This window comes from Amblyomma maculatum, chromosome 9 (assembly GCF_055883805.1).
Source record: "Amblyomma maculatum isolate TAMU_Amacu chromosome 9, ASM5588380v1, whole genome shotgun sequence".
Classification (NCBI taxonomy): Eukaryota; Metazoa; Arthropoda; class Arachnida; order Ixodida; family Ixodidae; genus Amblyomma; species Amblyomma maculatum.
The window spans coordinates 21,934,003-21,946,497 of record NC_139352.1 but is presented as its reverse complement, the minus strand read 5'-3'; the positions used below and the strand labels follow the sequence as shown (position 1 = coordinate 21,946,497).

Sequence of the window (12,495 nt, the reverse complement as noted above, 5' to 3'; positions counted from 1 at the left end):
TCGAGCACGGGCCAGTAGCGCCCCTATTATTCACCGAGGGACCCAACCACCGTCGCCGGCCGACTTCGCGTGCTAGCGACCACGGGTACGGTGGCGGTTGTGGCGACCGTGGTTAGCCTGGATCGTGGCGCGGCAGGCAAGCACGCTTTGAGCGAGCGCACGTCAGCGGCAGGTATACACCCCACTTCTACCCCCCTCCCAGTCAGAGGCCGAAAGACGGAAGACGCTGTGTTCGGGGCACTTTCCCAGTACGCGGCCTGAACCCAACGCGTCTGTAAGCACGCCGGCCGGCTCGCTGCGTTCGGTCTGCTGCTTCTGCACCGCTCTCCCAGTACTGTTCTGTGCAGCATTCTTCGAATGCTGAACCTACTCCTGGCTCCCCACTGGTAACATGATGCGGCGCTTCCCAATGCTTGCGCCAGCATGCTGCACAGCATACGTAAACTTTGAACTCGCGCTTCCGCGGTTACAAAGTCCGGGTTTCAAAGCTTTAGCCTACAAGTTGCGCACTTTTGAAGAAGCATATGCGCCCAAGTGCACTCTATTGTCGAGTAGTTTTAAAGGATGCGTTTTCTTTCAAACTGCCAGTTACTTACTGGGTGCGTCTTTACGTTACCGTAATTCTGCACGTAACTTGAAGAACAGAGCGAAACTTGTTTTCCCAGCCTTAGCTTTACATTCGGGCGTGCGGCGGTGAGTTCATTTTTCTGCATTCCTTTATTCATCTTCTTTTTTTTTTTTACTTGTTTCTCGCTCAGGCATCGTCTTGCGCTCTGTTCTGGCCCGCTACTTTGCCAAAAGCCGCAGCCGCGATAACGTCGGAGCGAACAAGCCACACAAGAGAGTGTATGATGTGTTTAGCATCTGGTATATGAGGAGGGTGTCGGCGGAAAGTCTCGGACGCGGAAGAATAACCATTCTTCTTTTGAGGAGGCAAGCAGGAAGGAAGGGAAGCGCTAAGTTAAGTTTACGCTTGGGGATGCGTTTCCAAGGCTTCCTTTGTGATGTACGGTTCTGGGCTCAGGGTTCGCGCGTTCGCACGTTCGGTACGTTAATAGTCGTGTGAGAAAGTTGAATGCTTAAAATAGCGTCATTTTGCTGCCTGGCCTTGCAACTGCCATTTAGCAAGGCTGGGCCCAAAACAGATGCGGTGTGTTTTACATTGGGCTCCATACGTGCGCTGACGCAGAATTTATTTTATATCGCCTGAGGTACTGACCTGAGAGGAAGCAGCAGAAACTTGGTCACCACTGTAGAATTCTCGTGTCAGGCAGTGCACCAAGCATTCTAGAGCTTTGAATACGAGAACGAGCGATTAACAGTCCGTTGTTGCGAATCAGTTCAAAAATGCTGCGTTGAAAAATGACAAATATACGGTTGCTCACAATTGCTTATTGAACCCCGCCGAGGTGGCGCAGTGGTTACGGCGCTCGAATACTGTTCCCAAAGATGCGGGATCAAATCCCGGCCTCGGCAGCCGCTTATCGGTGGAGGCGAAAACAAGGCGCCCCTGTGCTGTGCGGTGTCAGTGCACGTTAAAGAACCCCAGATGGTCGGAATTTCCGGAGTCCTCCACTAGGGCGTCTCTCCTCAGTCGCTTTGAGACGTTAAACCCCACAAATCAAAACAATTGCTTATTGAGCTTGTTTAACTAACTAGTACGTGTCATGTTTCCTGTTCAACTTGATAAAAGAGAAATTAAAGAACCCCAGGTGGTCGAAATTTCCGGAGTCCTCCACTACGGCGTCTCTCATAGCCTGAGTCGCTTTGGGACGTTAAACCTCACAAACCAACCAACCAACCATTTTAACATCCACATCGCCATTTTTCCTAGATTTTGTTCTCTACAGCATCTCCTTTATAGTAGATTATATAACATAAGCCTAAAATTCATGATTTTCTTTAATTGCTCACAAACTTGCCCATTTTACCAGTTTATTCTTCTGGTGCAATTCCTTAAGTTTTCTTTCTCAAAAGTAAACACGCTATGAAGTTTGCTTGTGAACTATATAGGGAGCCCTTCCAACCACCTTAAGGACCATAAGGTCTCGAAATTTTAAAACTCGTTCTACTTACCTTATAGAGATTTACAGCTTAAGAGGTACCACAACTGCTAAGCTATATTGCTAAGAAACTAAGTCTTCCACCTCGTTACTTTCTACAAAGACCGCACAAATACACTTGCCGCGTGCACTGTGCTACGAAAATTCATGCCTCACTGAATCCTCTCCAACGACGGATGCAACGCTTAGTCTACGTGATAAGCTCAAGTGATAGTCATACGAAATATGCACCAGGATTTGTGGAATGATCCTTAAGCTTTCTCATTTACAAAATAGTGTCCCTAAATTTAGTGTAGCGGTTATGTTTAACTCGCCCCATATGTTCGACATTACAGGCCTGAACTGGACACCCTTCGCACATACCCATATTATTCTAGTAATATTCCATCATAATTATTTTTCTTGACTGTCTAGCAGGTGCGCCCCCCCCCCCCCCCCCTCCAAAAAAAAAAAGTTTTTGTGCTCCAGTACGCGATCTTTTGCTAAAGCAGGTGTTACCATGCACGAAACAAAAGCCTGTCTTTCAAACGCTCATTTCCTTTTGTTCAAAAAACCCGGAGGCCAAGTGAGAAACCATTATTTTCGTTTACTACCCTTCTTATGAATGGGAATACATCAACGTACTGGATAGTTTATTTTGGCCGTTGCAGTCATAAAACACCCCCTCCGACTTCGTGCAAGAGCAGCGTTCTCAGAAGCATCAACACTCGTAATGTTGACGGTATACCATCACTGGAGAGTCTGATGCGAGCACGACCACATATGGCCTCCACTCTACGCTTTCGATAACTGAAGAGAACGCTTGCTGTTCGCTGTGTCGTCGAACCGTACAAGCCAGCCCTGATCAAAACTGCAGTGAAGGCAGGTACGAAAGATGTTCTGTTCTAACTACTCAAGCCCGGGAAAACAGTAACAGTACGCCATTTCGATCCCTAGCCTTCGTTTCCTTGGGGCAGTGAAAAGCTTTATAGCTGTGTGTGAACTATCACGATATGCCCACTAACTGATTGCTTCCTCTGAAAAATCCATTAAAATATTATTTGTCTTTAAATGCAAAGCGCTGTCTTCGTTGTCAACTTACCTTAGAAAATGTTTTTTGTTTGTTTGTTTGTTTGTTTGTTTGTTTGTTTGTTTGTTTGTTTGTTTGTTTGTTTGTTTGTTTGTTTGTTTGTTTGTTTGTTTGTTTGTTTGTTTGTTTGTTTGTTTGTTTTTTTTCTCGCGGCCAGCATGCACACCAATAATCCACTAGCAATCCTAGCTTCTACGAGCGTATTCTTACGTGAGTGGTGTTAGGAATTATTTTTACATTTGGTCCAACCACCAGTCTTGGAGTGAAAGAGGTGTCGATTCATGGCGTGCTAGTTTCGCTGGTTCGTTGACTCATAAACGGTAGCGAACGTAGCTTCGCGAGGATCTGGAGGCTATGCGGAATTCTGACACACTTCGCGAGGTTGAGCAATGTTCTCCAAGACCTTATGACGATATGAGATATTGTACAATATTCTCTTCGCGAGACTGTAGAACACTCCGCGAGAGTGCCCAACACTTGACGAGATTTTGTGACACTCGCCGAAGTGGTGCGACAGTCCGCGAGCGTCTGTGACGTTCTATTAAGCCTTGAGACACTTCGAGAAATAGTGTAACATTCCGCAAAGAAACTATGCACTTTGAACGATTTTGTGCTGATCTGCTAGTGACACTGTACAAGCTTCGATCGATCTTTTCTTCCTGAAAGTTTACTGGATTACACCGCATGCTTTAAGGAATTTACAATCGTTGTGAAGCATCCCACAATTATCAAAGAAGGCAAAAGTTTTCACGCAGACGGAGCGAACTAACCCTGTTCGGTGCTGATCAAAGCAAAAATAGTAATAATAATAATAATAATAATAATAATTGGTTCACCGAAGGAAAAGGCGCGGTATCTGTCACAATTGTTTCTGTGGACACCCAAACCGCGCCATAAGGGGAGGAATGGTGGTGGGAATGAAATGGAAAGAGAGAAAGAGGTGCCGTAGTGGAGGGCTACGGGGTAATTTCGACCATCTGGAGATCTTTAACGTGCACTGACATCGCACAAAGAAAGGCGTATTGATTACTGTGCGTTCTTTTCTCGAAGTCGTCAAGTCAGACGTGACCCTCTGTTGGAAAACAGATTCTCGTTGAAAAAAAAAATGAGAATCTAACGGAGTGCCTATTTCGTTTGGGAATCCGATACCGCCACCGGCTGTGTAGGTGTTCCGAGATGTCAAGAACCCTAGACTGCTTTTCTAGCCTCTTCTGTTGATGAAAAGGGAGTCTCTCTTGACTCAAGACCTTTCTTCTATCACCACAGCAGCTACCATCACAAACTGAAAAACGTGCACAAAGAGCAAAGTTTGTATTCTTGGTCGCTTTATAAGCTTGACCAATGTTAGATTGTTCTCAGTTGAAGCGGCTGGCTGTTAGTAGACAAGTAAAAGCAACCTGTCTGTCAGGCGTCGAAAATAAGAAATTGTATAAATAGAAAGTTAATTAGGTAATCCTAGTTAATTATAAGCTAATTAGTACCCTTTAAGGCTCCTGATTTTCTCTACTCTTAATACAACAGCTAAAAAAAGAATCGACAATAAAACTTAATTTTCCTATTTTTAAAAAATAGGTAAAATCTTAGATGAAACACCCTGTATATATATATATATATATATATATATATATATATATATATATATATATATATATATATATATATATATATATATATTATTATATATATATATATATATATATATATATATATATATATATATATATATTGTGAAAGAAAGCCAAGTCGAGACGGCAAGGCCAGCGATGCCTTGTCTAGCGTTTTAATCCGATCACGAACTCAGGCTATGAGAGGCGCCGTAGTGGAGGGCTCCGGAAATTTCGACCACCTACGATTCCTTAACGTGCGCTAACATCGCACAGCACACGGGCGCCTTGCCTTTCGTCGCCGGCGTTGTTTTGTGGGGTTTAACGTCGCAAAGTAACTCAGGCGTTGAGAGGTGTGCCGTAGTGGAGGACTCCGGAAATTTCGGCCACCTAGGATTCCTTAACGTGCACTGACATCGCACAGCACACGGGCGCCTTGCTTTTCGTCGCCGGCGTTGGTTTCTGTGGTTTAGCGTCCCAAAGCAACTTAGGCTATGAGAGCCGCCGTAGTGGAGGGCTCCGGAAATTTCGACCACCTGCGATTCTTTAACGTGCGCTGACATCGTACACCACACGGGCGCCTTGCTTTTTGCCTCCATTAAAATTAAGTTAACGTGAACGTGAAACCTTCACCATTAACCCTCTCAGCGCAGAAGTGTGCGCATGACTGCTCTTGCTCCGCTATTTCTCTATTCCCCTAACCGACAGGGTTCCCCTACTCTAAAACTCGCCAAAGTCGCGTTTTGTGCCGAACAATGCCAAACGTTATCGCGATAAAAAGCACTTATCCCCAGGTGGTCGAAATTATTCCGTAGCCCTCCACTACGGCTCCTCTTTCTCTCTTTCCACTTTCATTCCCACCTTCCTCCCTTCCCCTACGGCGCGGTTCGGGTGTCCACAGAGCAAGTGTGACAGTTACTGCGCCTTTCCCTTCCTGTGAACCAATTTAATTCAACGATAGATCAATATGTAAAAACTGGACGATAAGGGGCTTTGTCAGGCTATGCTATGTTTTACTTTATTTATTTACTATACTGCTAACCCCGACAGAGGAGTTGTTGCAGTGGGAAATAAGACAATAACACTGACTTTAGGGAGAGGAAAAAATGAAGATACAGACGCAAGACAGTTCAGGCAAATATGCAGCAAAGAACTGATACCATTAATGTAACAAAATTACAAAATCAAAAAAGCAGAGTTATATTACACAGATTCTAAATACACAGAAGCTAATTTATACAAATAGTGGCGAAGCGATTAGTTTCGGGAATTTCTTAGAAAGCACGTAACGCTATTACGAACGAAAAAAAAAAAAAGCAGACCGCTAAAGGTGCTTACTCTCTTCTTTCCATCATGAATTTTTAACAAGCATCGCATGTCCAACTGTGCTACGTTGTGCTACGTTATGTATTACTACGTTACGTTATTGAGGATCCGGGGTAGAACAAGATAAAGAAGATGGCTAAACAGTATAAAAGAGAACTGAACAATCGTTAAGGGGCGCTTCAGTGCGCAACCTGAGCCAACGTTTCGACAAGAGGACTTGCCTTCGTCTGTGCTTCGTCTGAGCCCCTTTGTCGAAACGTTCCCTCGGCTTGCGAACTGAGGCACCCCCCTCAACCTTTATTGAGTGCTCTTTCATACATTCCATTATCTGTAATGTCCACCGGCCTTAAGAGGCACCGTAACCGAGGGCACCCAATTAATTTCGGCCATTTGCGCACATTTAACGTTCACCGTCATCACACAGCACACGGGAGTTATAGAATTTCGCCTCAGTCAAAAATTCTGACACCGCGGGCGATATTCAGTCCCATGATTCAACGCTAATGTGGAGCCACCACGGCGAGTGACAGTTAACCTACTTTGCAGATTATAGTTGTAAATGACGCCATATTTGAGCGCGGATACGATGAGCGCATTATTCTCATTTATTTATTTATTTATTTATTTATTTATTTATTTATTTATTTATTTATTTATTTATTTATTTATTTATTTATTTATTTTGATGAAAACTTGCTTTAGCCAGTATTAAGGAGTGACCAATACTCGGACAGCGAAGAAGTCCTGATATTGAAAAGGATTTTTCAAAGAACGTACTGAAAACTAAAAGCTTACCGACTTATTGAAATGAATGAGGCACTGATTCGGGTGAAATAAGTGACTGAAAAATAACCGAGAATAAATTAAACATGAAATAGATACGGGCATAGCACGTTGTCAGGAGGGGCGAGCAGTCTTCTCTTGTGACGCATTACTCGAAAAGCGATCGCTTTCCGCAAGACGCTTCAGACCTATCCTTCCACCAGGCTTCATTGCTTGGCTTAAGCAGCTGTAGCTGTATTTAAATATAGAACGACGCAAAATCGTCTACGGCCATGAAGAGACGCTGGCTTCACAGGAATGCAGGAGAAGCCCCGCATTCGAGTGCGTCCCGAGTGTGAATGGAACAGCCTGTTGAAGATGGAAGCGCGATGAGGTGGCTCCGCAACGCAGTGACTATTCCAAATGCCCGAAAGTGTTTCGAACCGACCGCCGGCGTCACCGTGGCGCCATCTTTGTGGAGGACGCGGAAACCAGACTGTGCGGTCTAGTTTCGTTAAATCTCGTTCGACCCCCGGATGTTCACGTTTCCGCACCCGGATTAAGGGAAGTCGGCCCACAAATAAAGGAAGCTTGCCTCCCGGTTGCTCGCTTTCAGTGTTTGCTTGACGTCACCTGAAGACCGCTGACGGCGGGAGAAAAAGTATTTCATGAGGAAAATTGACATGCACGAAATATGAACGCATGTGGATGCATGGTTTTGCACACGAATACGATCATGCTTTCATTCTTTCTACCCCCTTTTTACAACGCACTTTGTTAAACGGAGCGGCACATCCGCATTCAAAAGTGAAGAAAGCAAAGCTTTCTAGTTTTCCTTTTCTTTCTACAAGGGGCACGCACAGCACGTGCCCCAACTTATTTCTTAGCCGCGAAGACAAAGAGAACGACGCCGATGTTGTGGCGCGGACTCGTGCATGTCACAGTCGCGCTGTTACACTTTAGCCCTTCTTTCTTTCTTCCGTTCCCGCCCGCTGTTCGTCCAGAGTTTAGGCCACAGTTTCACATCGACCGAGACCAAAAGGTATGCAACGTGTTTGGCATTCTCGTGACGGTTCAGAACAACTTACTGTTCGGTTTTGTGCCCCACTAAGCCACTATGTCCTGCCATGTCGCTAGACAGTTGTAGTCGGAGCCTATGGTGACGATTAGTCACAATTTGTTATTGCTCCACAAGTGAGACTCGCACTTTAACCCTTTTTGTGGGCGTTTTTGCGAGTTCGCAATGAAATTGCACGAGCATCGCGTGTTGCTCGAGGCATACGTGTACTTCTTTGAGTCAAGTTGGCCGTACCGTTGTTGTGTTGTTGCTGTGTCCGTGCCGTTCCTTGTTACTAGCCGAATTGAGCTAGTGCTTCTTCTTTGCATCCCCTGTGTCGCCTAACCCTACACTTCGTTTCTTTTTCTTCCTATTTTAGATAATTGGAACTGGACCGGGAAGCTATGAGTAAGGTGAGTAAAACACATTTCCTCTTTCTTTTCAACTTCCTCTCACTTACCTCGTCCCGCGTGCAGCCGTCAATGGAAAGCTCTCGTAGCTTTTCCTGGCATCACCCTAAGCTTGTCGCTTAACGTGAAATGCTCCAAAATCAGTCGCGGTTAGCCAGTTGCCAAGGACAGTGTCTTCTTTTTTATTTACCGTGTAAGCATAGCAGCAACTTCGTAGGTCTAGGGAAGGTTACAGATAAAAATATTTTTTTTTGTTAACTTAATTTGAAGTTCGTTTGACAATATTTACGTTTTATGGGGTTTAACGTCGAAAAACGACTCAGGCTGTGAGAGACGCTGTAGTTGAGGGCTCAGAAAGTTCGAACACCTGGGGTTCTTTAACATGCACTGTGAGGCGATCATAGCTTGTCTTTCTGAATAGCTATCGAGAAATAAATAAAATACATTTACAAGTTTTTAAGCAATCTTCTCAGGTCTACGCACTACTGAAGAATGTTCTGGCCCTTATTTTGCCATTGGGACTTGTAACACCGGCGAGAATATTAGGTGGTGTGCCAAAGTGGATGAGGAAAATTGACTTTTGTGGGACATTTATTGTAGCCAACAGACAGCTTCTGCTCGTCTGAGTTTACTGAATGAATATCAGGAGAAGAAGCGGGTATAGCGAAGAGTAAGTGAAGACGGTTGGGATAGTAGAGCGATATATAGTGATAGAGAACAGAGATAATTGAGAGCTTACGCAGAGGCCTTTGGCAGATTTAATCGAGCTTATAAGGATTTTAATGGTTGTTATGATGACTATTGTTGTTTTGTGTTTTAATGTAACAAACTATTCTAGGAAAGCGAAGACGATCATGAATGTAAATAAGTGATTGCTGGCTCTCTTTAAAACTTGTGGTCGGGCACAACGTTATGGCTGCAGAGAAGAGATCTGCCCACGTTCATCCGCTACACAGAATCCTTCCGCGGGCAAACATTTGTCCGCCGTTTAGTTTTCCTGCTCACTTTGACAAGGCGGATATTACAAGACAAATGTGCATACTTACGAAAATAGTTTTTATACCTCTCGCTCTGTTAAGAAAATAAAACATTAAAAAGCTGAATTAGTTTCCTGCAGTGAATGACCGGCGGCGTTATGCAGTACCCTACGGGTTGCGGCCCATTGTTGCCAGATGGCGGTAGAAACATTTTTTGCCAATGTTACAGAGTGTGGGGGCGCAGCCCCCTACACGCCATTTGAGAGCTCTCTCCATGTAAGGAGGGCCCTCTTAGAAAGCAAAGCCCTTGGAGGGCTATCCTAGCTAGAGCACTAGTAATATTCCTGCGTTGGTCCTAATAGGAGATACTGGTGAGTATAGGTACTCCCAGTCTTCTAGGGCCACCTCTAGGGAAGGATGATGTGTGAATGATGGACAGGTGAGTAATGTGTGTAGAGAGTCGACAGGTTCACCACAGAGCTTGCAAGAAGAATGAAACCTATCAGGAAAGCGGGCGTGTAGAAGGATGAGGTATGGGGCTGTGCGCGTTTGTAGCTTGCACCAATGGGCAGCTTATATTATTGTGGGAGTCTGGGCAGGGGATGCCTAAGTTCTATTTTCGCGGTAGTAAAGGATGTCGCAAAGCGTCTGCGCTCGAGTTCTGCCAGAATTGAACACAGTTACCCTTTGGTGGTAATGAGCAAAATTTGCCGAAACGCGCGACAGCTATTGATTCCGTTCAAGTATAGCTAACTTTTATACTATCGGAAGGCTGGAAAATGCGCTAATATAGCTGGATCGGTAGACTGCGTAGATATTCTCGGACCATTACGGAATAAATGCGCATCAGCCGCGTGTAGAGGCCAGAATAATTTGTACATTGCAGTCAACGAGTGCAGTGCAGTGCAGTGCAGTGCATTGCAGTGCAGACGAGTAACTTAAGCAACGCAGCACACTCTGCAGATTATTTTGATTGATTGATTGATTGATTGATTGATTGATTGATTGATTGATTGATTGATTGATTGATTGATTGATTGATTGATTGATTGATTGATTGATTGATTGATTGATTGATTGATTGATTGATTGATTGATTGATTGATAACACCTTTACTGAAATCCGTAACATCATCAGTTCAGTTAAGGTGGTAGTGCAAGCTTTCCAGCAAATCACTCTGCAGCTCTGTTCTCCTTTTGTTGAGCTGTATATACAGTACCGAAACTCAACTGTCATTTTCTGCCCCTATGAAACAGCCTTTGTTCTAAATTGGTTCGGAGCCCTTAACTACTGCTTTTCTCCGTAATGTGCTGCTTTGAGACGTTGTCATATCATAACATCATACCATGCCATTTCATATCATGAAATGCCATAGAATTCCACTTCCCGCGGCGAGCGTTTATCGCACCAAGTCAATTAATTGTTGACATGGGCTGTGGAATTGCAAACGCACATTAGTGTTGCACCAGTTGAGGCGTTGGAAAGATTAGCATACAAATAGACGGCCCCGGCCAGCAAACTATAGTCTCGTATACACCTGTTCTGACACCAACGCCAGACAGGTTACGCCGTCATAAGTCAGGCTGAGGCCGCGAGTGAGTCGCACGTGCACCGGTCGGCCCAGCGACCATAAGCGAACTCGCGACGCACGCACACGGTCAGCCTCTGTCTCGTCGACGCCACAGCGCCGAAGCCACGCGTGATCGCTGCACCCCTTCCTCCGTCGCAAGTTGGCCTACCCGCTAACGTTGGGCCAGCGTGGGAAAGGAGAGGGGGAGGAGACGGTGGAAAGCAAGGGGAACGCGACCGAATCGAAATTCAGACAGCGTCTGATGCCCGTGAATAAGTCATGGTCTCCCCTGTGCACTCGCCGCCCAACGACGACCGAGAGCAACGTTGGCGGGAGGCACCTCTCTCTCCCCTTTACTCTCTATATTTCTCTCTCTCTCTTTCTCTTTCTCTCTCTTCCGCAAGCACTCTCTACGGCTGCAGCAACAGCCGACCCTACTACCGAATTTTCCAGCCTATAGTTTGCGGAGCACATTGGACATTTCTGGCAAGGCGGCCAGCAGTAAATGCTTTCACAGATTGGCAGACGTCTTAAAGAAGTTATCGAGCAGTTTTAGTAAAAATTATGAAACACGATAGTTTTTTTTCCTCAACACCAACGTAATTATAATACGAGGCAAGCATTTTCAGCGCTAGTAAAGGGCCTCTATAATCTAAAATATGGTGCTATCTCGCGTGGAAATAACAAAACGAGTTCATCTCCACATAGGTTGAGGGTTTTCTTTTTGAATCGAAGCAAGGCCTTAGTTCACAGACTCACACCGGTTGTAGAATAAAGCCCGAATAACACGGTATCCACATTTCCTCCTTGTCTGTGCCAACTCGCAACGCACTGGAGCGCACACCGCGCCCGTGAACGCGCTCTGCGGGTGCTGTACACACACGCGCTTGCGCGCGCACGCACGCACACACACGAACACATACACCACCCCACATACAGTGAGCGCACAGTGCATAGCACGTACGGGTACTACCTCTATACCGTTGCTTCCGACATGCGTTCATGCAGGCAGTCAGGCAGGCGCACGGCGAACCGAGACTTGTAGGTTCCTAGGGATCGCTGCTCCGCTATGGGGATGGAGAGAAGCAGAGGAGCGTAGGGAGAGAAGGGAAAGGCGTACGGTGGAAACAGCGAAGGGAAGAGTGAGCGCGGTTTTATCTTTTTTATTTTCTTGAAAGGCGAGTCTGGTTGGGCGATGCCTGGCTGCACGGCGTGGAATTATTTCGCAGGCTAGCTGACTGCCTTCCTCCTGACTGGTGTGTTCGACCTCGCATGTTGCTGTAGCGTGGGTTGCGTGGGAGAGATAGCGATGCCGGGCGAGGACGGACGCGCCTCACATATATAGTATAGGGTTGCGTTGCGGGGACGGAAAAACAGTAATAATAAAGCGGAAGGTAGTAGTAAACAAATAAAAGTAAATGTTGCCGGGCAAGGAAAAACACTTCGCGCGAGGAATGAGAAGATATGTGACACGGCGAAAATGAAAACAGTAGTAAGCGAAGAAAAGTGACGGTGAGTAGTGTAGACGAGGGGAAGAAAAAAGAGAAGCAAGATGTGAGAATCGACCTAACTCCACCTTCGCTGAATTATGAATTAAAGTGGGTCTGGCATGCGTCCTAGAAATCGAACGTGGTTTTCGTACCCCTATCACTCACC

General features: G+C 45.6%; 1 protein-coding gene across 3 annotated transcripts in view; it reads left to right on the top strand.

Annotated features, from left to right (window-relative positions):
- LOC146178574 (uncharacterized) overlaps positions 1-12,495 on the top strand; it is a 334,377-nt gene that overhangs the window by 263,582 nt on the left and 58,300 nt on the right. For all 3 annotated transcript variants that reach the window (XM_084578387.1, XM_084578386.1, XM_084578385.1), the window contains exon 6: positions 8,261-8,294. In XM_084578387.1, the coding sequence (XP_084434513.1) occupies positions 8,286-8,294 (9 nt within the window). In that variant the 5' untranslated portion in view covers positions 8,261-8,285. The remainder of the gene's footprint in view (positions 1-8,260; positions 8,295-12,495) is intronic.